We start from the raw sequence: 21,272 nt of genomic DNA, 5'->3' as shown, positions 1-21,272 counted from the left end.
TATCTGTGATATCTGTGATATCTGTGATATCTACAACTTCAAATAGTAGCATCCTCTTTTAGCTAGACCCTATGATCGTCGCATCAACACACCATCACAACCCTTGGTCGCATTCCCTCAGGCCTCCAAGCTTCGAGCTGCAGCAGATCCAAGAGCTTCACTACCGTACCTTACACAGCCAAGAATGACGAACATCCAATTAAGTAAAATATTTCCTATCATAAAATATAAAACCTAGAGTAACCTCGACAAGTCAGTCCCTTATTCTGCATGGCCACTTGACCTTCAAGATAACCACCCATGGCCGAGATGCCGGGTACCTAAGCTAGGAACTCGATCCCATTCAATATGGATCGATGCATTATTCAAAAAATGCACTCAGCTAGATGATTCCCCAGTCTAGTAACCCGGTGACACATACACACACACCTCATGCTCGTCGCGGTCGAGGCTGTGTGCTGTAGCTATCAGACTGTCCAACGTGCTGGAACGTCGATCTGGAGTCCACGCAAAAATCCCGCCGCGTTCATAAAAGTCGTACTGGCGCTTACGACGGCATATATTGTATTCTATTCACCTGCCGGCTTTAGACGAGAGGCAGTGCTCATGCAGTCGGATTAGTCTCCCCGGCGTAACGCATACCGAAGGGGCATCTCTGTATTCACCTCTGTACTACTTGATGCTGAATGTTAGGGAAGACCGAGTCCCGGCTACTATGATATACAGTCAAACATTCTAGCGACATACTGGCGTGAAGTTTCTGTCTCCAACATTCTCCAAAAGCTGCATTGTCGGGAATTTGGCTATTACCGTGTGCAGCCGGAGCCAGGTTCAAATTTCACTGATCATAGGACCTCATGTTGCGTTGATATTCCAAGGGCCTCAATCTAACTACATCCTTTCGTCCTCTAGCTATATGTCGAGACACGTCTGTTTATTTGCCGATGTCATCAAGTATCAGGTATGTTTGGGACAGGCCACTTTCGGCTGCCGAACTTTGAAAGAAGGCTTTGCATAGTCGGCCGGAGCTATTACCCCTGATCATTATACCTCGTGGATTTACCAATTTTTTACCATTGCTACCAGGACTTGAGAATATTTCTATGGCGATTCTACTAAAAACTCAACGGTATCGCGTGGTATAGATTATATGAAGGACTGTGCCGGATCACTCTCTACCTTAACTACCTACCTATCTAGTACATCGCTAATGTTTAAGCAGATGGGCTGAAGGGGCTAGTTATTGGGCGCTGGGGCAATCAGGACGCCTATCCTTCGATCCCCGCTGGTTTATCGCCACCCGATTAAGACACGGAACGGTTTAATCTGAACTATGAAGGTATTCTTTAATCATCAGTGACTTATGCTGAGATATACGGTCGCAGCTCCGCCGGAGGGATAAGGCTGTTCAGAGTATTCCCCTTCTATCGTTCTCTCTTAGTCACGGATTATACACTCTTTTTTTTTTTTTTTTATCAGATTACGATCTTTCTTTCAGAAACGTAGTCTATCAAAAAATAAAGGCATCGACCAAAATTTCAATATGACCATCGCACCGCAATCCACCCTGGCACTGGGTCGCTTGGTACCTACTCCACGACTCACCACCCCTTCAAGTCGGATCTGCATCGAATTGTCATATAGTAAATAGCAAACGCTTTACATATGGAAATATTCAATTTTGACGCCCCTGGCAGATCATAAACCTCATTACGCTCCCACACTCTGTTAAAAGTATCTGCAACATACTTAAAGTTGGCTTTAGAGGAATGATACATCCTCGGAGCAGATAGATCAGAGACGCCTTCGACGCGTACAGCACCACATACCCAGATCGCAACTCACATCTTTTCATCATACCCCATTGCTCTCTATAGCGACCTAAGGAGTGTGTACAAAAGTCAGTACTGATCCATGACGAAGCAATGGCTACCATAATATGGCAAGATCTCGCCCATTGTAGAGTCCGAGGTCTCTATTTTGCGCTGCAGGTCTCTCAGTTCCTAGGTACGGAGTGACGCTTGCATTGGCATTTTTCTTGTCATAAATATAAACGACTTAGACTTAGTGAAGCTCACTTTCAGGCATATCACAATACTATGCTATCATCACGATTCAGCTTGTCATGGAATCTTAAGATACATAGGAAGGAGCAATGGGATGTGATAGAGGGCTGTGATAGAAGCCCGAGCTCCTATTGATAGACGACGTCTATAGGCATCCTGTATTGTAAAGCATAGACAGCACGTAGTCTACCGTAAGCTATTTCGTGTAGCTTATGTAGATAGTTTATCTCGTTAACCAAGACATATATGAGTAAGTAGGTTATTCATACAACTACCTACCTAGGCACTTATTATTTCACTTCGTAATGAGACAATCATAATATTAAGTTAATTGTTTTGAAGTGATAAGGTATCATAATACTTTCTCAGGCTTGCCTATAGCAATATATGCATCTATACCTGGTATAGTCCAAGAGCACGCTTAATGCCCGTCCCTCTATGGTTGATTGTCCAAGACAATATATGTGCCAACCCCAATATCCCTTGTTCACATACCTACCAGACCGATCTTATAAAAAGAGCAAGCTCATATCAATCGAGACGTTCTATTGTTACCCCTAACGTCATCTCCACCTACTTCATCCACTACATGTACCCAGCACCCTTTACGAATATTGCAGAAATATTCCTTCGAGTTTAGTTAGTTTGAATCTGAGATCTGCCAGGCCATCCCCTTAACTAGCGTATGTAAGACTGCACCCCCCCTTAGTAATCGGTAGAGTACCTACGTAAGATTCAACGTGGCTCATTAACATCAATAAAAGGAAAAGACCTTGCGATATACCCTTTATAATAAATATGATTGGCCGATTTAATAACGTAGAATCACAGTTCAGGGGATAAGTTGACGTTATGCAAGGGTTGGCTAGACCAAGGTACCTACCTACCTCTTATATTTTTATATCATATACAACTCATAGATATCTCAATATTCAAAGGTAGCTAGAATAACCGCTACAATTAACTTGGGAAATTACCTAGTGTATTCTGCAATCTCATGAACTATGCATGATTGGCTTTATTCCTGGGGTGGACTGGAAAATTTACAACTGTGCTCTACCCTTACAACACCATGTGAAACGTAATCGAAGTTCAGGGAAATGTTAACGAAGTACTCTTCAGACGATCTATCGTTTACATGAATTGGATTTTATATCTTAAAAGATTTAATTCGAAAAGCTATTCGTCCTTCTGGCGATAGGGACTGCAAACCACCTGCTCGTTTCCAACACCATGCATGGTACGTACAATTGTTGGCAAATGAATCTATGTTGCAAAGCACGTAGCGATCTAATATTAGGTTGGACAAAGAGCTGAGGTAATGGCCGGAGATGCAACAAGTAACGAGTGGTTGGTGATACCGTTCTAGAAACTTTAAAATGATTACGGCGTTTATACCTTCGAATGCCATCTAGCGATAATCAAAGCCTTGAAGCTATTAATTTCATATCTATGCGGCTATCATAATTCACTACTCATAGAGGAGGCTGAGAACACATTCGCAACAGGATTAGGACCAGGGAAGAGTAATTAGTTTATACGCCAATAAGCATCGATCTTAAGGGGGTCGTAAGATATCTTAAATTAGTCGAAAAACGCCTCGCCATCATACATACAAGTTTGATTCGTCCGCCGCTCCGTCCCTAAGGGTTTGGTTAGGGCGTCGACGGTATCCTAAGCGTTCCGAATTCGTTACGTTTGCAAGCCAAAGAAAGACCGGCCAAATCAAAGACAAACTCCTCTCTGTGCTAGCGATTCCGAAGATTTTTTCATGTTCGGTGTCGCCAATGTGCGTCTACTGCTGCTCGTAGCCTGCGAGATTCAACCCGTCATTCATGCCATCAAGTCGATTAGCACCCGATGTACCCAGTGATGTACAGTGGAATTAAATTAGACCTTGCCCTGACTTGCGAGGACTGTAGAATAAATTAGAACGGGAATATCCCTAAATGGCTGAGTCGCAACTTACCGGAAGGGACGACAATAACTAGAATTAGGATGATGATACCGGCAATCAGGCACATCCTCATCTTCATATCCTTCCACCACATCTGCTTGCGGACTCTGTTGGCACCGCGGCGGAAGCCCTGGGCAGAGACGGCTAGGTTGTCGGTCTTATCTTGCAGGGCATCGAGACGCTCGCCACGTTGGGAGACCTTGTTGATGTTCTCTCGCATAACACCGACGGTGTCGTCGATTTGCTATGAAACTAATTGTTAGCTTAAATTAGGCACTTTGACTGTTTATAAATCGCATTCTGCTCCTGGATTCTGAGATATTGCGGTTCATACTGCTCACGGTGTCGCGAAAATCGAGTGGATATGCTTGAAGCCTGACGCAATACCCTAGTCCGTGATGTAGCGTTGAGACGTAAATTGTGGGAAGGTATCTTTGGCCTCAAATCTTCTGTCATCAACTGTATGCGTATGCGCATCCCTTTTATATTTCCTCGCTACCCATCGCCAGAATAATGCGTTTTAAGTATTGGAATTAATTATTCTGCAGAGTTGTGATGGTTAAGATAGATGTTGTTGGGCATAAAAGGAGCTGGTCTCGTAACATTGTTTCGTCGCAATTGGTCCTCCATATTGGCTATCGATATCTCGTGATCCCGGAGCAGAGGCATCGAAAATTAAATCTAGTCGACGAAATAAACTTACAGCTTGTAACGCCTGCGTTCGATTGTTGCCGCCCTGCTGAGGTGCGGCCTGGCCGCTGGGGATGTAAGGATCATAGGGAGCTTCGTTCGACATTTTGGCGAGTGGTGATAAAACACGGTCGGGTTAGGTTTGTCAATAAGGAAGCGAATGTTGGTCGAAAGCGGCGCCGGAATAAATACGATACGGATAGTATTTTTGTCGCGGATGATGAGAGTTGGTATTGGTTTGATGATATGGGTGTGGCAAAGGAAGTTGGGAATGAGAGAAGCAAAGAGAGGTTGGAGGGAGGCCGGAAGTTAGAAATTGGGAAAGTTGCGAAGGCTAAAGTTGTATCCGAGACGCTTGGTTGTCTGGGAGCGCTGGAAGTTTTTGGTACACTGGTACTTCAATTAGTACCTCATACACTAAACTCGTACCTAAGGGGCGCGCTAGCATCACCCCATCAATCACCCCGGCAAAGGCGACAAATCACAGTCATGTGATAGCTTAGGTTAGTCGGTTTGCTAAACCGATGTCTGAGTACATGTAACCCGTATCCAGGTAACTGTTATTACAAGTCTCAGCAGTCCAATAACAATGTTGGAACAGCCTCTTATGACCTCAGTTTTTTTTCTCTTCGCCCGATTTTCGCTCGAGAAAAACGATCTCTTAATTGCCCGTAATAGCAGATATCAGATGGATTTTTAGAACCGCCCACGAAGCTTGTTCGTGGCTGAGCAAGAACGCGTATGGCCCGACGCCGCGCAGGCAGCCATTATTCAATGTTGCCAAAAGACCCTAGGGTACGTAAGGTACATGGGTACTTACAAGAATGCCAAGCCACTTGTGGCTAGTGAGCGTCGACTTCCATACCTTTACCTATGGCTGGTGACCCCTTTAAGCAGACTACATCCATAATAAAGGACCTCCTCGATGAATGAACAAATTCATCTTATAATTTAGACTGGCCTAGAATAGTAAGCCAGTATTAAGAACATAGGTATATACCTTATATATAATAGTAGCTAATACGAGACATACGTCCATCAAGAGAGGTACAAAGAAGCAAAGAGATGGGGTTTCCCACCTGGATTTGCATTGATTCCTCCTGGAAGTAAGTCAAATTAGTCAAATAGTTAATAAACTTCAGCCTATTTCTTGTCTCAAATACGAGTTTATGAAATATATAGAGGATTATAGAGGGGAGAAAGATCCCCCCAAAAATACGGTGCCAGGTGTGAATCCGGTGGGACTCGAACACTTGCACCCGTGAAAAACCCTCCGGGGTCTGCCTGGCCAGGGCGACACGCCTAGGAAGTTTTTACTTCAGTAACATGGAGCTTGAGCTACTACATGCTCCGGTGACAGTGCATGCTGTTATTTAATTATAAATACTTCATGTAGCATCACCTAGGTAACTTATAGCGTTAGGAGACCAAGTGTCAAAATGCACTGACACCCGGTATTAACTTAGGTACCTCATTACAGATCATGATTACCTGTTGCGAAATGCCCTCAATACCCTCGTGGCACTTCCCGCCAAACAGAACAAGCTTGAAGCACCTCATTACAATGTACCTAGGTATCTAATAGTCATATTTATCGGATCTTTTACCTACCTCCTTTCGATAACAATACATCTAATAATTAAACCTAGGTTCTCTTGAGAAAAATATAAACTGCCTATATATCATATTATCATTATATATCTAGTTCGTGGGAACTATCATTAGTCAAGCTACATACGAATCATATGGGGTTTTGAAGTATAGTTGTGTATAACCACCGGTTACCTACCTTATATATGGCTTAGTAGTTTTCTAGCATTAGGAACATTATCTTTAAACGCAGGATACTAGCATTTGCCATATTACTTCTGCACCTTTCTTTAGTCTTTGTTCATGTTGAAATATGCAGTTGAAACCATTCGGGAAGTACTTATATGCATTTAAATATTTACTATATACAATCTTGGACCATCGAATTCTACCCTTCAAGTTGAAACTTTCTCTCTGTCGGATCATAAGGTACATGCACAATCACATTACCTGCATCAGCAGTTTCCATGGCAAGAGAATACCGGAGCCTTTCCCTCCGCACTAACGCTGCAGTGTCAGAACACCGGGACGGTAAGGCAATAAACCATAGTCACCACCGGAATTCTTATCTCGGCCTTGATAAAGCAACTCTAGGTTACATGGGTCAATGTCATAGTCTGGTCGGGGTTGCTGCGAACCAGATCACCGTGACTAATGTCGTTGGTCCAAGTAGCACCACTGTTGGCCTTGCCAGCAAATGGGTTGCTCTCGGTTGCGGCCTGCGGTTTCCAGGAACCGTCCAAACTGTCGGCCGTAAATGATCTAAAGTATCGCCCGTTTGACCCGATCGCCTCGACGATCATGAGGTACTTTTTCTGACCCTGAATAGTGTAGACCTGGACGGCTTCAAAGAGATTATTGGTTGTGTCGCTTAGGACCACCGTTGACGATGTGCCGAAACTGCCGGGAAACTTGTCAATGGACATGCTAGCCCGATAGACCTTGCCATTATCTCCGGTAAAGAACAAGTAAATATTTGTGTCGTCACCGATGACTGTTTGATCAATACAGCCGGTACCAGAGCCCGAGATGGTTCCGGAGAAAAGTGTCTGCGTCGATGACCACCCATTTGCGTTGGTAGGATCGGTTGACGTTCGGTAGGAGAATGCCGTCGGTCCCCATTGGTAGGCAAGCACCCAGATGTCCTTCGGTTTGAAGTAGAATAATGTGGGTGCTACTGTGCCTGCACTCATCGTATTTTGGCTGGCCGTGGCCATGTCAGACCAGTTTGAAAAGAGGCTGAAGGTCATTGAGCCCCAGCCCGACCCCGTGTTATGAGTTGTCCCATACACAAGATGTTGGCCCTTGTAGACGACGTTAGTGAAGTCTTTAAGCGAGACCCAACCAGACTTCGGTGTTGCCAGTGCGCCTGTAGATGCCCAGCGATAAGTTGACGGAAGATCGCATGTCTGCGCTATGACGGCTGCTGTCGAGGCGAGCCATAGGATGCCGGTTGACACCAAGCCCATATTAGTATTCAGGAATCTCATCCTGATGATATCCTCTTATAGTTGAAAGCCAAAATGAGAAGCTCGACGGTTGGATCTAAAGGAGAATTAAGGAGGAGGATCGTCAAATTTGTATATCTGTTCACATAGCAGGTAGGTATTTTCAGTCACGTACTGGATCTAAGCAAAGACCGCGTCGCCCACCGGGCTGCCCAGGGTGCTGTATCTTCACAAAACTTCCCATCGTGGATTAATACAAAATACAAGTTAATTAACGGGAGCCTACGGTAATTGCTGTGATAGCTGCGCTTGTAGTCCCAATTAACCCGTATTGCGGGGACTGGTTATAACGGCTGTTCTAGAACCACCAAATGGCCCTTTACGTAGCATTAGCCTTTAAATTTCCGACGTCAGTAGCATATAGTATATATAGAGTTTTGCTAAGAAACTTGATGTAACGCTTGCTTATAGGTGAGCAAATCACGTAGCTGTAAGGGGTATAGCTAAATATAATTAATACAAAGTTAGGAGAGTTTGCCTTGTAAGTCAAGATGCTCTGTATCCTTACGACATCAGAATGAGTCTATACTATTCAAACCCACCTATAGCGAAGTCCAGGGGGATGAGGGTATAGGATATATCTGCGACGTAATATGGATTAGGTATCAGCAATATACGGTAGTGACCGAGATAGGCCAGAAATAAACCGGCTCTTGTCTGTAGATTGAAAAATCGAAGTCTTAGTTTATGCTACCTATAAGCAATTAAAGCCGCGTAGAGCATCTATAGTACTTCGATCTGTGTGCTTTGGGCACTTCTATATCCTATTCGAGAACTTAGAGTCTCGGACTTGTAGTCTAGTCGCTTCGAAACTCCATAGTAGAGATCCCATTTCACGAAAGAAATACTTACGCCTTCCGTTTATTTTCTTCACTAGAAACTGTGAACGTCTCGGTAACGTAAATACCGGCTTCCTCATCTGAATACCACTGTACAAAGTGCTCTTGGCTTGCTTCACTCGGAAGTTTTATTTTTTAATTGCTTGGCTTTTTAGACCAACCACGAGACATCTCGAGAGTCTTCCTACCACTGGAGCTCCCAGCAACATATCTAGCACGGTTCTAAATTTCGACCACGACAGAATGACTATTCCCTTTAGAGCCTTCCCAGAGCGTAGTCCTGACCCGTTTGACTCATAAGTTCTTGATCGTATTGTAGACACGTGAAGACCCCAGAGGCGCCGACTAAAGAGCGGTTTGATGGTCGGCGCAGAGACAACGAATGCGGTGACTACGTATTCACGAGTAGCCCACTGGTTAGCGATGAGAATGTTGAGTAGGGATCATAAGGAATAAACCGTTCGTAGGAGGGTGACAACAATGATAAATATTCTGGAACTAAAAAGGATAGCAAGGATAAGCTTCCTGTAAGTACCTAGGAATCTTGACCTGCCATAAAAGGGGTAGCGGGATAGCGGGATAGCGGGATAGCCATATAACCAAAATCAGAGATAATTCTCAGAATCGAGTAAAATATTATTCACTAAGGAGGAAACTATGTGGTAAAGGGGATAGAGCTTCACGTACTACTAGGATATGGCTTCACTTTCCAGGCCAATTCTATGGCGAAGGTCATTAACGTGCCCCAGCGAATTCACTTAGCTAGCTTATTCTGCCAGAGATTTATGGTCTACTGACTATAAGGTATAGGAAGAGCGACAGAGACAAGGATATCTTGCAAATGGTTGACCACTCGTCCACCCCGCAAGATACTACCACGGCCGAGACGAAGCAAATTAATAAGAGCTCTGATGGAGTAGGCTAGGGCTAAAAACTGATTAGAGCTTTAACCACGATTGGCAGTAAATTCCCCCTTCCCAAATCTTGTGTAGATACATGAGGTAGGTATGCATCTTGCATTGGTCCGCAATCCAATAACTAGTGGCAATAAGAGTGTTAGACGTTTTTTATTAGCTTTTCATATAGTCATGATAGGCAGGATATATAAGACTAAAAATGGTTATGATTTCGTGAACGTCTATGGAAATACCACAACCGCCCTTCCAGCTAGTGTTCCCGCCCTTAAGGCGTTGTAGGCCTTCCCCAGCTCGTCAAAGGAAAACTTCTCAATGAAAAAAAAATTTAGAAGGGGGAAGCACACCCGCTTGAAAATAATAATAACAATAATAAATACAGTGAAATACTAGCATTATAAACCATATCGTGCTGTACTGAATAATCCTTCCTTGCAAACAAATATCAATTTCTAACGTAGACGACACTAGGACCAGCTTCTCGAGGTAGGGGAGGGAATTCGTTAAGGATCCCAAGCACCTTTTTCAGAATTCCGACTAATGGATTAGGTGCCGCTTCCCCCGATAAGCCCTGGTAGAAATTAATGCAGTAAAAGTTGTAGCTTGTTGTAAACGGTCCGGTTCTCAAGCCGGGCCGTGAAGCGCCAGTAGTATCGGAACTGTCCCATTTGTATTTAGATAAACCCAGTATCTCCGCAGCTAAATGATCCAAGACCCTATGGCTGACATCCCAAGTGCCTTCATTAGTTAAGTAAATGAGGTTCTCGATATCAAAGACTTTTCTTAGAAACTCGTCACCAACTAAGGATGTGTGGAAATATACATTATTAAAACGAACAGGGTCGTAGTGGCCGGTTGGCTGTAGAGTGCGGGTTATGTCGTAGGTAAGCTCATCGTTGCGTATAAAGTTTGTAATTATGTCCAGGGGTTGTGCCTGATAATTAAAGACGACGCGTGAATGAAACATACATGGCGGGGATGGGTACGTACGAATCAAGATTGAGAATTGTATATGATGCTTCAGATTTTGAACGAGTTCTCGGTGATTCGCGCCATGCTTTAAAAGCTCGTTTACCAGTTCAACCCAAGTTGATACTGTATTGTCGACGAAAACAGTATCATCGAATGTATGGGCTATGATTTGCAGAAGACGCGCCCATGCCGTCTCCTGTTGCATACCAGGCGTGGATACAAAATCTTTGCTAGTCAAGTTTACGATTTCCACTTCTGCCCTACCATTAGGGTCAGCTCCCTGATCCAATAATGCGCGTATAAGCTGGGCTCGAGCTTCGAAATCTTTGTAGAAATTGACGTCTTTGCTTATTGGTGATAGTATATATGGACTAAGAAGTGGAGATAGCCCTTTCAATGTATAGTGCATGAGTGTTGTGCGTTGCTTCATGGATAGGTTTGAAATTCAGACAATAGTCGGGACGTGTCACGAGGTGGAACGAAACAGTATGGAAACAACTTCGTTGTTCCGCAAGGAACTCTAAACTACCTATGAAGATCTCTCGTCTATACATACTAAACAATTCCTTTACCTATTCTAGATGTCTCATCTAGAATCCTGACAATCTCTACACTTGCACGCAATATGAAAAATAGCATGATCACCTGCTGTAGTTGGTTGTGCCTGGGCCGATATTTCTTTTTGGAGTGCTTCTAGAGCCTCCTTCAAGCTGGCCACGATCTGGCCTTGTACCTGATCGATTTGCCCGTCTCCGTATACCTTTTTGCAAACACCCACGGCTTTCAGACTCCAATCAACTACCTGAATGACGTTAACTGCGAAAGAAAAAACTGCAATCGCCTCCATACTTTCATCGCTTGTATTAGTAAGATAGAGAAGGGGAGAGATAGTTGTTAGAAGTTTTACTATAGAGGTATATTCCCATAAGGGGTTTGTGGCAAATATTTTGCATATTACCTGATAACATCAAGAGAATATATAACGCTATAGTTCTCTTTCAAGAAAAGAATATAGATTCCAGGGACTTTACATACTCATGTACTTTTCGTAATATCCAAACAGCTCAGTTATGATTTCACTAGCATGCTAAATGTCACATGTTACCACGCCGACGACGCCGTTTAACCCCACGATCCAAGTGACTTCATTCCGACATCTAAGTATCTAACTACCTACCTAATATATCTGTTTTCCTATTGTAGTTACATTGGTGAAGCAAGTGCTACCTGTCGCCGAACTATACACGAAGATAGGTACTCTATCAAGAAAGCCAATATTGACCATATCGACTTCGCTCACCGACAGGATATTAAGGAATAAATGGGTTAGGGGTTCAATTCAGGGGTATATCTACTAAGATTGGGTATATAAGAGGCGCGCAGCGCCCTCGAAAGAGGGTAGAGGGCCAGGCGTTCATAGTTCAATTCGACTATCCTGATATTCACTCTACGTACGTACGACACCCATCAAGGGTTCTCTCCGACACAGGAAGTGCAATACACACCTCGTAAGCCCATGTTACGTACTTAGGTTGATACCTCCTATTTCCATTATTGCAGTCCCGTTGCCCATTCGTATCTTATTTGTTTTGAAGCCTTGTACCTAACCCGCTGGATTCGGATTCGTGTAGAGCAACCCTGACGGTCTCTGGTGCTTATATCCAACTAGGCCGTTGTGTATTTAACTTACTGCACTAATAGTAAACATGCCAATTGATAGTGTGGTAAAAGAGACTAGTTTACCCCTATTCCTATGTTCATCGTAGTAGTTAGTAGTATAGTGTTCAATGAGCATATACTACCTATATAACATTAACTCAAGTAAACGACGAAGACATTATGTGTGGGTTTATGGTCAGCGAAAGACTTAGGATCTACGATCGCGTGACCATGATCTATGACCCGTCAAGGTCCCCTATCGAGTACGGTATTCCTAGCCTGCTGTTTACCAAATGCGGCCATGAGTGGTTAGGTAGAACGATGACTCCCCGTCGGATATTGGTAGTCATATTAAGCCGACGTATTGAGATATTCAACATTAACTTGATCGCGGTCGATTAGTTCTTGGTCAAAAGAGGAACGTTGGGAAGAATATAGACCTCGTTGGATGAATTCTATTTTGATAAGCCGTGACTGTTTATCATAGGAGCCTTGTACTAGGCCAGAGATCATGAAACCTCCTACAAAGCTTCTCGGCTGGTCGGCGCTGTGGTCGTGCGGACCTACGTCGCCCAGGGCCATACCCACTAATGCCATAACCATATAAGAACTTGCGCAGCCTTGTTTAGGGACCTCCACCGACTCGCGTCGTCATCTGTCTCAATCCAAAACTCTTGTGCAATTTGAAGTCGGCATGACGTCGGAACGTGAAATGAGTTTGTCGCAAATCAGTCAGACTTCGTGCGGGGGAAGGGCCACAGACGAAAGCAAACGGATCAGGTGGGAGCACACCAAATAGGACAATCTCGTCCAACTAACGAGACGGTTGGACTTCGATCGGCATCGCCATGGCCTAGAGGAAATTTGAAGTTTGACATGGTGCCCTTAGGTTAGCGTTTAGGCGAGTTGATTTAGTGTCGTGAGGATTTTGCTGCGATGATATTCGGAGCCCCTATTCGAAGCTGCCGCCGAAACTGAGACAATGTGATATTTAACCCAACCGAGGTGTTCCGCAACACAGACTCAGTCGGCTGATAGAACTGACTGCACATCTTGTATTCCCACCGTCTCGTCGTGGTAAGTTGAAATGAACAGAGCTATGGCAGCGTTAATCGCCCAACGGTAATTATCCTGGCCTCAGGCATCAGAAGCCGAGATTGGTAGCCGCAGTATCAAGTTGACCCTACGATGTACAACCTGCACTCGCAAGCTAGGTCTCTTGACCAAGGTCAGTACTATAAGAATCAATAGACTAGAACGAAGGGACCCAATCCATAAGCCACACACTCTATATCAAACGTTGGTTGCCTCCTAGACTTAAGCTAGCATTTTTCGAACGTAGCTGACCGTCCAAAGCTTCTCGCTTGCTAGATAACAACTTATACTGACAATATGAGGGCGTTTCGGAACTTATGCCTTATCCTCTTCTCCATAACACACGTTTGGTCTAGAACCAGCAACGGCCATCAAGATGGGACGATTCACCCGAACACTCACCCGGCATGCATATCCTATGAGACGGCTTTGAATAAGCTCTACGATTGTAATTACTTTGAGAGCTACTGGGGATTATCCCACGACGATTTTATCAAATGGGTAATACCTTCCCCAGTCTTAAATTGACCTTGACTGATATGACCTCTAGAACCCTTCAGTCAAACACGATTGCAGTGGTATTAAAATTGGCCACTCATACTGTGTTAAGGTCAGACATGACCAATCGGTCTCTGCATCTATCTCCATCTCGACCACTGCAACAGTAACTCCTCCGCCTTCGACTGTAGAGAAGGGGCTCATGACAAACCAAACCACAATAGCGGTTTCGGCGCCTCCTAGCCCAACCCTCACGCAGGCGGGCATCATGAAGGATTGCAATATTTACTATCGGGCAGTAGCCGGCGATACCTGTTCCAAAATTATTTCCAAGTATAAGATATCGGACCCAGCCCAGTTCATGAAGTGGAATCCAGCCGTAGGGGTCAACTGCTCCGGGCTAAGCGCAGATTACTACTATTGTGTTGGTAAGTTCTCCCGAGATACCTAATATTTTACCTACCTTAGGTATAGCTCGGCCCTTTGATGCTCAGAAATCTCACACATGAGCGGTATAGGAATCAAAGACACGTCTAGCACATATACTAGGCCCCCATATATAACAACGGCGATTCCTCCAGGCTGTATAAGAGTACATCCTACGCCCACCCAACCTGGGTCCATATGCAAGTGCAAATCATGGCATCAGGTTAATTCGGAGGATACGTGCGCGAATATCGAGGCGCGGTATAAGATCACAGCGGAGCAGTTTAATAAATGGAACCCACTGGTCGGGCCTAAGTGTAAGTTACTATGGGAGGGATACAACGTATGCGTCGGTGTGTAGCGAGCCAAATCGTCGTACGGAGTAATTAGCAACGGAACTTGTTTTTTTTTTATGACTGCGATGCTTATATAATTCCACAATACATCCCTGATTGTTACTATTACAAGGTCCCGGTAATAATTATCTCTTCGGGTAACCTACTCCGCGAGGGAAAAAAAGGCGCAGCATTATGCGGAGCAGGACGACCAGGAATTCCGGATCCTCGGCAGCTCCGTCTAAGAAAAAACGGTCTTCCGGACCCACTACAAAACGGGAGATAGACGCGCTTGAAGCGCCGAAATACCCAAGACCGAATCCAAAGAGGAAGGTGATTAAAGCCACCGCCTGCGCGAATCAGCGGACATGTCTCTACTACATGTTCTAGACCTAGCTATGACCCCGGAGCCGAGTTTCTAAGCTGAGAATTATATATATATATATATACTATGTATGTAAGGGACATATGAGCGTCCTTCTTATTCACGTGCCTCGCATCACATCATATCAATATTTGCAATGCGCATATAACGGCACCTAGTGTACCTAAAGGACGGGAAACATAGGGGAGGAAGTTAAACAAGGTAGGTATGTCGCTTTTTACATCTCCTTTCACTCATCCCCCCTTGCCTCCAAGCTGCCTGCCTGCCTCCCCTACCTATCCTATCCTATCCATTAGTCATCTAACAATTTCCAATCCTCCATCTTATGTAACTCAATATATAGCAGATCGTGATCATGATATGACACTTCGAAGCGAACCCCAACGCACATCGAGATAAACACGGGCCGCAGCCAATGAACCACACACGAACCGTTACATCCACTCGCCCTACGCCACGCAGTATAAACTGATCTATCACAAGCTGAAATTTTCAAGTCCAAAAACGGTTCTTAATACGTACCCTATTATAAGGATATCAACACTTGCGCCAATCGGGCGCTCTGCCTGCTATTTATTTTATCCCGGTCCAGAACAGCTCGGTTCGAGACCGTTTTCGTGCAACCCTGCATACATGTGTAAGTTGGTAGGGAATCATGCTACATTGTAGAGTTACTAGGCCAGACGTATGTAACTCTGCACATACAGGGTATATCGGCAGCGTAGATACAATACGTATGTACATATATGGACCCCGTTGCCGCGGACTATTCCGCAATGGAACAACGCGGAACACGCGTTGTCCTTTTCAAATCTCGTCTATATTTACAAACTTTGTGTGGAGTTAGCTCCAGTAGAGCTATTGGATGAGCCCCTTGCATCAACATCTGGTCCATATTATACGGACCATGTTCTATGCCCATGTGCATACACATACATGTGTACGTACGAATAGCAATATAGCTGTATTAGCTCTGCTGCATCGTGTTGTGGGCATGCATCTAATGTACATGGGTAAGGAGTGGAACTCGTTTGCGCTGTTAGAGGTATGTAGTAGAGCATGCATGCATATAATGGTAATTCGACGTACCTTTCTCCCCCCACCATTTAATTATTCCCCGTTTAAAATTCCCTGGAACGTTTAATGCAAGGCGAAAGCCCGTCCGAAACATTTATCCCCACGGTCCCTATGTGAGGGTTCCAGGTGGCGCCGCCTCACCTGTCCAATAGATTCAGCCAGTTCAACACCATCTGAGCCTTCAGTAGGTTTCCTCGCATATCCATATGCACACCGTCGTATAAGGTTGCTTGAATGCTCATGTTCCACGTCCCGAGGTGGTCAATTCCCCTTTCGGCCGCCTGAACTGCCATCTCGTGCTCAAACTTCACGAGGGCCTTATTGCCCTGGCTGACGATCCACTCATCCGGCTTCTTGTCTCCAGCCGCGTTTGGCGTAACCAGGAGAACCGGCACATTTCCTTTAGAGTTTGGGCCCCGCTGTCGCGTGCTAGTTCTCGTCTTCGATTCGATCGTGTCCAATACCAGATCCAGCCATTTCAAGGCTTGGTCTATCTCCAGATTATTCCAGAGCCCATGGCCAAGAACGAAGGCCTTCCGCTGTAAGGGGTTGGGATCAATCGCCTTCTCTAACCGTCGATGTTCTTCCTCTGGGATGGGATATCGCACAATTTGCTCAACTACCGTCAAATATCAACATGATATGCTATTACCAAGCAAGGCCTATCATCAAAACGTACTCCGTAAATCTGTGTCCCACTCCGGCATCCATCTTGTGCACGTGAGACTTACAGGGTCGTGCTCTATGACATCCGCGGTGCTGAAAATAACCTGGACTGAGCAATCGCGGACGTCGAATTGCCCGTTACAGAAGCACTTGCGTCTGGACGTCTCACATTAGCGACGAGGCTATATAAACTTCGAAGAAGATACTTATGTTTCCGTCATACTTTTCTTCCTCGTCGAAGTTCCAATTGGTAACCCCGCCATATCCCATATCCTCTCGAATTAAGATATTCAGGGCCCCGATAATGTGTCTCAACATGGAGTCTCCCACGAGAATAACTTGAGAATACCGACCCAGAATATCGCACGCTTCCCACGAGCTAAACCACCGCATATCGCAACCCCGAGGTGTGTAGGGTGCATCCTTGCCGGCCCGACCGCCAGATGACATAGCTGTCAGCATCGAATTCTTGTCCGAGCAAACAGATCCGGCAGGTAAATGGATGTCCAAAGAGGAAATATTACATTCCCGTCCGTGATGCTTGTATTGGCGCAAAGTATTTATTGGTTCCCTCGCCCATAACTCCGATGTGGAGATTTGAGACTTTGTATGGAAGAGGTAGTAATATAATACAGCCATGATGAGGATCAGGAGGAACCTATATAACATTTTTCTAAACCTTCGTGGAAAAAGTACATGATCACTGTCATGAATTGTCCGAGGCGAAACGGTAGTCTTGAATCCTAAGATCCATGCCGTTAATCGATGGCGACGATGGTCTTGTCCTCTGAAGGTTTCCCTGGGAATGTGTACGCGGAGATCGTCCTGAGAACCGTCACTAGACATATCGGCGGTGCTTCTGCCTTGCTATCAGATCTGTATATATTACTTTTTAATGTTGATAGAAGTTTACCATGTTATGAATGACAAGAGGTTGGGATAGATTAGGAACCTCGGTAGCCGGAAAGCAAGGTCAGGGGCCCAGGAAGGTGCAACAGTATGAAGGCAGTAGCTACGAAGGTGGTAGCTTACTCGTACCTACCTAGGTTAGTAAGTCTATCAACTCTCTTGCCTATCCTGCCCAAAGATTCCGTATTATTTAAAGCAGTAGCCGCCTGATAGACCATGTACTCTTCTCCAGTCCATGTACCTACATATATGTTGGTAGCTGACAATTTTACAATTGTGATAGACTGTAGGTAGGTCTTCAACTATTACACCATTAGTACTCAGAAGGAAATTCATGGATTAGAGCTTATTGAGTATTTTCTTTAACTGTTTAACCTAGATGAATAGTCACCCTTATTGCTCATCGTCCGCATTGTCCTCCTCATCTGCATCATACCTCGTGTCCGTGACTACAGCTTCTGGCTCTTCCACACCCCCTACCTGTTCTACTTTGCCCTGTTCTTCAAGCGATACAGATGTCATCTTCTTATTGATGTCATCCATAATACTATCTTCAGGCAGACTTTTCTTGTTTCCCTGGCTTTTATATCCCTCGTCAAGGTGAGTAGGCTTCTTTGTAGCAAGTTCCTCGGGGCAGATGCGACGTGTAAATTCACCAGTATCTTCATCACGAGCTTCCAGGAGAGCAGCTATAGCCCTTGATTGATGGACAATAAACTGACCGGGTAAGATGGGTCTTCGAAATGAATGTTTTCGGATCCCTTCAGCTTTCACACATTTTGGGCGCCTTGGTTTTAGTCCGCGAGACATCTGCTGATAGGTCAGCATTGGCAGGTCAATATTCGGGTTGGCCGAAGGGTGAGTACCTAGACTTAAAGTACACTTACGATGTGGCAGTTGTAGAATCGTATGGTAGGACGCTTCGTGTGCTTTTTATTAAAGACTTTAATGTGTAATAAAAAAGCCGTGCAAAGGGGGCTCATACACAGCTTTTCGTTGGAATGCCTTAGGGAAGGTAGAACTTAAGTATCGACGGGTTTAGGGGGAAGATGCGGGAAACGACTGGAGCGACAAAAGCTTTCTTGTTGAAATACTACTTTAAGTCAAGAGTAAATTTCTGTTGTGCTCTTCACTACCCGGGTAATCATAATATTGTTGTCAGGTCGAGTGTTGAGGAAGTGTACATTTCTTAGGCCAAACCTCGTCGGTCTCGATTTTAATCATGGCCTAAGTTTTGCTATGGCCAACAAAGGCAGCCCTAATTAAACACAACGCCTCATATCGATACAACCTACACCGAACCCTATCAAGATATCTTTTGCTTATCACACCTAGGTTCCATGGCTATCCCAACTAATGGACCTGATATAAATCGCTGATCTAAGACCTGCGCACTTGAAATAACCTCTCCTCATCCCCTCTATTTAGTTATATTCATGCTAATTCATCCGAGTCACGTCACGTACCTATCATACTAGCAAAAAAAAAAGTTTAATCCAATTGAAGGCTAGAATGAAATATATACATCTTAGGCTTTTGTTTTACAGAATTAAAACGCCTTAAGCATTTGTCGTTTATTTCAATGGTCTTGTGTGTCCGCGTTTGACTTGGTTTATGCTCAATGCTGTCCTTCCGTCGAGGTGGATCGTAAGCCGACTAAACGTTTTTCTGGGTTTGATTAGCTCATAAGTCGATGATATAACTTATATCGATGACATATTTGGCAAATTATCGTATATCGACATTATTGTTAGAATTTCTAGTGGAATCCTTCAATATGAGTCGTTACCTAGTCACTAATAATATTTGAAGATATCGAAATATGAACAATCGGAGCCCTGATCGACATATGCGTTTGCTTGGCACCTTGGATTCTCTCGAATAGTAGACCTAACGGAGTGAATTCCATCCTTGGCAGGGTCCTACCGACTATCAGCAACGTTATTACCTAATGATCTTTGCGATCGTCATCCCCATCGTCGGAAAATAAACGCGTGGTTCAAGTGGGTACAAAAAAGCGGATAAGCGTTGAATTTCTTAGCCGAAAGATCGCGTTATGCTTTACGCACACACGGGCAAAGAAGACAACTTGAATATTCTTTACTAGATTAAGTAGGTACCTATGCATGTTGATTATACAACATTGCCAAAGAACATTACAAATGCAAGAGGCGGTCATCGAGTTTACTTAGAGAATCTAGGTACTTAGGTAACTACCTCCTAACCTCGGTCTAAGATCGAGCAATTTAAGTATGTAGAGTGTCGGCTCTCCCGGTAAAAATGGAGCTAGCTACGGAGTATAGAATGCTAGACGTTGGATTCGGGGCCGCCTGCTCCCCGTTACCGAGGGGGCGGAGCTGGGAATAACGAGCATAGCTCCTCAAGGCTAAAGTGAAAGGGCCGAAATATCCTGAGTTTGGGTTGGTAGAGTTTGTACAGGTCCTATTTTAAATACGATCCAGGAACCCAGTGATCCGGAGTCTATGTATAAACCTAGAAAGTGTTTGGTACCGCCCTCTTGTTAACCTACAGGTCCTGTTTTCTAGTAATTGCCTTGATATTTACCAGAGTGCACGTAGTTAGTTTACGAAGGGCTGTTGTATACCTATATGAGATATTCATTCTCTTCCTAAAAAGTACCGTACCGAATACCTCAATCTCGCTTAGAGCAAGACCTGTCCAGTACGCATGCAAATCGTAAGCACGTAGCATGTGACTTGAACAGTACGCGGGTCACCGCTATTCCCATCGAAAGCCAATGGGTCTTGGCTGGTCTGTGAGTTTCCCATATCGTCTTGCGGCAAAGCCATGCATCCGATCTGTGCTTACAGGTTGGCAATGCACTCCGCGGTAGCAGGCAACAAGCATTAGGTACACGTGTACAGAGCGCCTCGCGTTGCTGGGTATGATGACCTATGATGTTGCATGGTCGATATGTGATCGCTGCGCCAGGATACTTACTATCTTTGTCATATCACGCTCCGAATCTATTACATAGGGCTTGAGTCTCGAACGGACTAGGCTGAGTATAAGCAGGTATCTGTACCGGACATGGGGTCAAAGCAAGGACAAGGGTGTGCACAGAGCCCTCACGACTTTCCATACCTATTTGAAAGCGACGATCCCATGCGGAGCCGTTGGCCTTCTCCCGAGAGTATGGTATTATGTTCAACGCAACTTTGGGGTGCTTAGCTTCAATACCCTGTTTGAGCAAACAAAAGCCGTTTCTTATGATCATTCAATCCTCAATCCGAGACCACGGAATTACCTAAGGTATAACGTATAACGCAAGTTTATCATCATAGTGAGGCTGTTTGTCGGTAAGCGGGAAGCACGAACCAATCTACCCTAGATGATGATGATAAGCTACGTTGCACTGGATTTCTTTTAGCTAGCCTCGACTGAAACTAAACTGGATAAGATGTCGATCTGGAATAATTCTAGACACCTCGGGTCTCAGAAGGCGCTATTCAACAGTGAAACATCGTGGGGGTCGTTGAGCTGTGCTATGCCGGGTAGTGAGTGTATCGATGACGATAGATAGATAGATACGGTTTGATGTCAAGACTTGATACCACTAATGAAAAAATCGACAAGTCGCTTCTTAAGAATAATCTTATTAGTAGATAATCTCTTTGGCCAACAGGCAGTCTTACCGGGAGAAGCTTGGGACGTGTGTAAGCACG

At 44.6% G+C, this 21,272-nt stretch overlaps 5 protein-coding genes across 5 annotated transcripts; 1 reads left to right on the top strand and 4 right to left on the bottom strand.

Annotated features, from left to right (window-relative positions):
• Positions 1–3,778: 3,778 nt before the first annotated feature.
• On the bottom strand, positions 3,779–5,473 carry F4817DRAFT_70848 (synaptobrevin). Its single transcript, XM_049307800.1, has 3 exons — positions 4,727–5,473; positions 4,036–4,267; positions 3,779–3,982 (listed from the first exon to the last, which is right to left on the bottom strand). The coding sequence occupies exons 1-3, from the start codon at positions 4,817–4,819 to the stop codon at positions 3,957–3,959; spliced, it is 351 nt and encodes a 116-aa protein (XP_049160054.1). The 5' UTR covers positions 4,820–5,473; the 3' UTR covers positions 3,779–3,956.
• Positions 5,474–6,804: 1,331 nt separating this feature from the next.
• Positions 6,805–7,936, bottom strand: F4817DRAFT_364466 (glycoside hydrolase family 62 protein; the record flags this gene model as incomplete). Its single annotated transcript, XM_049306755.1, has 2 exons — positions 6,950–7,936; positions 6,805–6,920 (listed from the first exon to the last, which is right to left on the bottom strand). The coding sequence occupies exons 1-2, from the start codon at positions 7,791–7,793 to the stop codon at positions 6,805–6,807; spliced, it is 960 nt and encodes a 319-aa protein (XP_049160053.1). The 5' UTR covers positions 7,794–7,936.
• A 2,073-nt stretch (positions 7,937–10,009) lies between these two features.
• F4817DRAFT_314938 (uncharacterized protein) lies at positions 10,010–10,966 on the bottom strand (the record flags this gene model as incomplete). Its single annotated transcript, XM_049300468.1, has 1 exon — positions 10,010–10,966. One exon carries the CDS (start codon positions 10,964–10,966, stop codon positions 10,010–10,012), a length of 957 nt encoding a protein of 318 aa, XP_049160052.1.
• Positions 10,967–13,193: 2,227 nt separating this feature from the next.
• F4817DRAFT_70831 (carbohydrate-binding module family 50 protein) lies at positions 13,194–14,625 on the top strand. The gene is made up of 3 exons (XM_049307799.1): positions 13,194–13,791; positions 13,841–14,216; positions 14,307–14,625. Exons 1-3 carry the CDS (start codon positions 13,588–13,590, stop codon positions 14,573–14,575), a joined length of 849 nt encoding a protein of 282 aa, XP_049160051.1. The 5' UTR covers positions 13,194–13,587; the 3' UTR covers positions 14,576–14,625.
• A 1,523-nt stretch (positions 14,626–16,148) lies between these two features.
• On the bottom strand, positions 16,149–17,316 carry F4817DRAFT_358098 (uncharacterized protein; the record flags this gene model as incomplete). Its single annotated transcript, XM_049305989.1, has 3 exons — positions 16,149–16,630; positions 16,691–16,833; positions 16,901–17,316. The coding sequence occupies 3 exons, from the start codon at positions 17,314–17,316 to the stop codon at positions 16,149–16,151; spliced, it is 1,041 nt and encodes a 346-aa protein (XP_049160050.1).
• Between the last annotated feature and the right edge of the window lie 3,956 nt (positions 17,317–21,272).

Source organism: Daldinia loculata (assembly GCF_022478755.1).
Source record: "Daldinia loculata strain CBS 113971 unplaced genomic scaffold F4817scaffold_18, whole genome shotgun sequence".
Taxonomy (NCBI): Eukaryota; Fungi; Ascomycota; class Sordariomycetes; order Xylariales; family Hypoxylaceae; genus Daldinia; species Daldinia loculata.
This window is presented reverse-complemented; position numbering and strand designations above follow the sequence as displayed.

Coding starts and splice junctions, on each gene's coding strand:
- F4817DRAFT_70848 (XM_049307800.1), bottom strand. CDS start 4,819: ATGTCGAACGAAGCTCCCTATGATCCTTACATCCCCAGCGGCCAGGCC. Junction 4,268..4,726: donor GAACGCAGGCGTTACAAGCT/GTAAGTTTATTT, acceptor TTAGTTTCATAG/CAAATCGACGACACCGTCGG. Junction 3,983..4,035: donor AGTTATTGTCGTCCCTTCCG/GTAAGTTGCGAC, acceptor TTTATTCTACAG/TCCTCGCAAGTCAGGGCAAG.
- F4817DRAFT_70831 (XM_049307799.1), top strand. CDS start 13,588: ATGAGGGCGTTTCGGAACTTATGCCTTATCCTCTTCTCCATAACACAC. Junction 13,792..13,840: donor ACGACGATTTTATCAAATGG/GTAATACCTTCC, acceptor TATGACCTCTAG/AACCCTTCAGTCAAACACGA. Junction 14,217..14,306: donor AGATTACTACTATTGTGTTG/GTAAGTTCTCCC, acceptor TGAGCGGTATAG/GAATCAAAGACACGTCTAGC.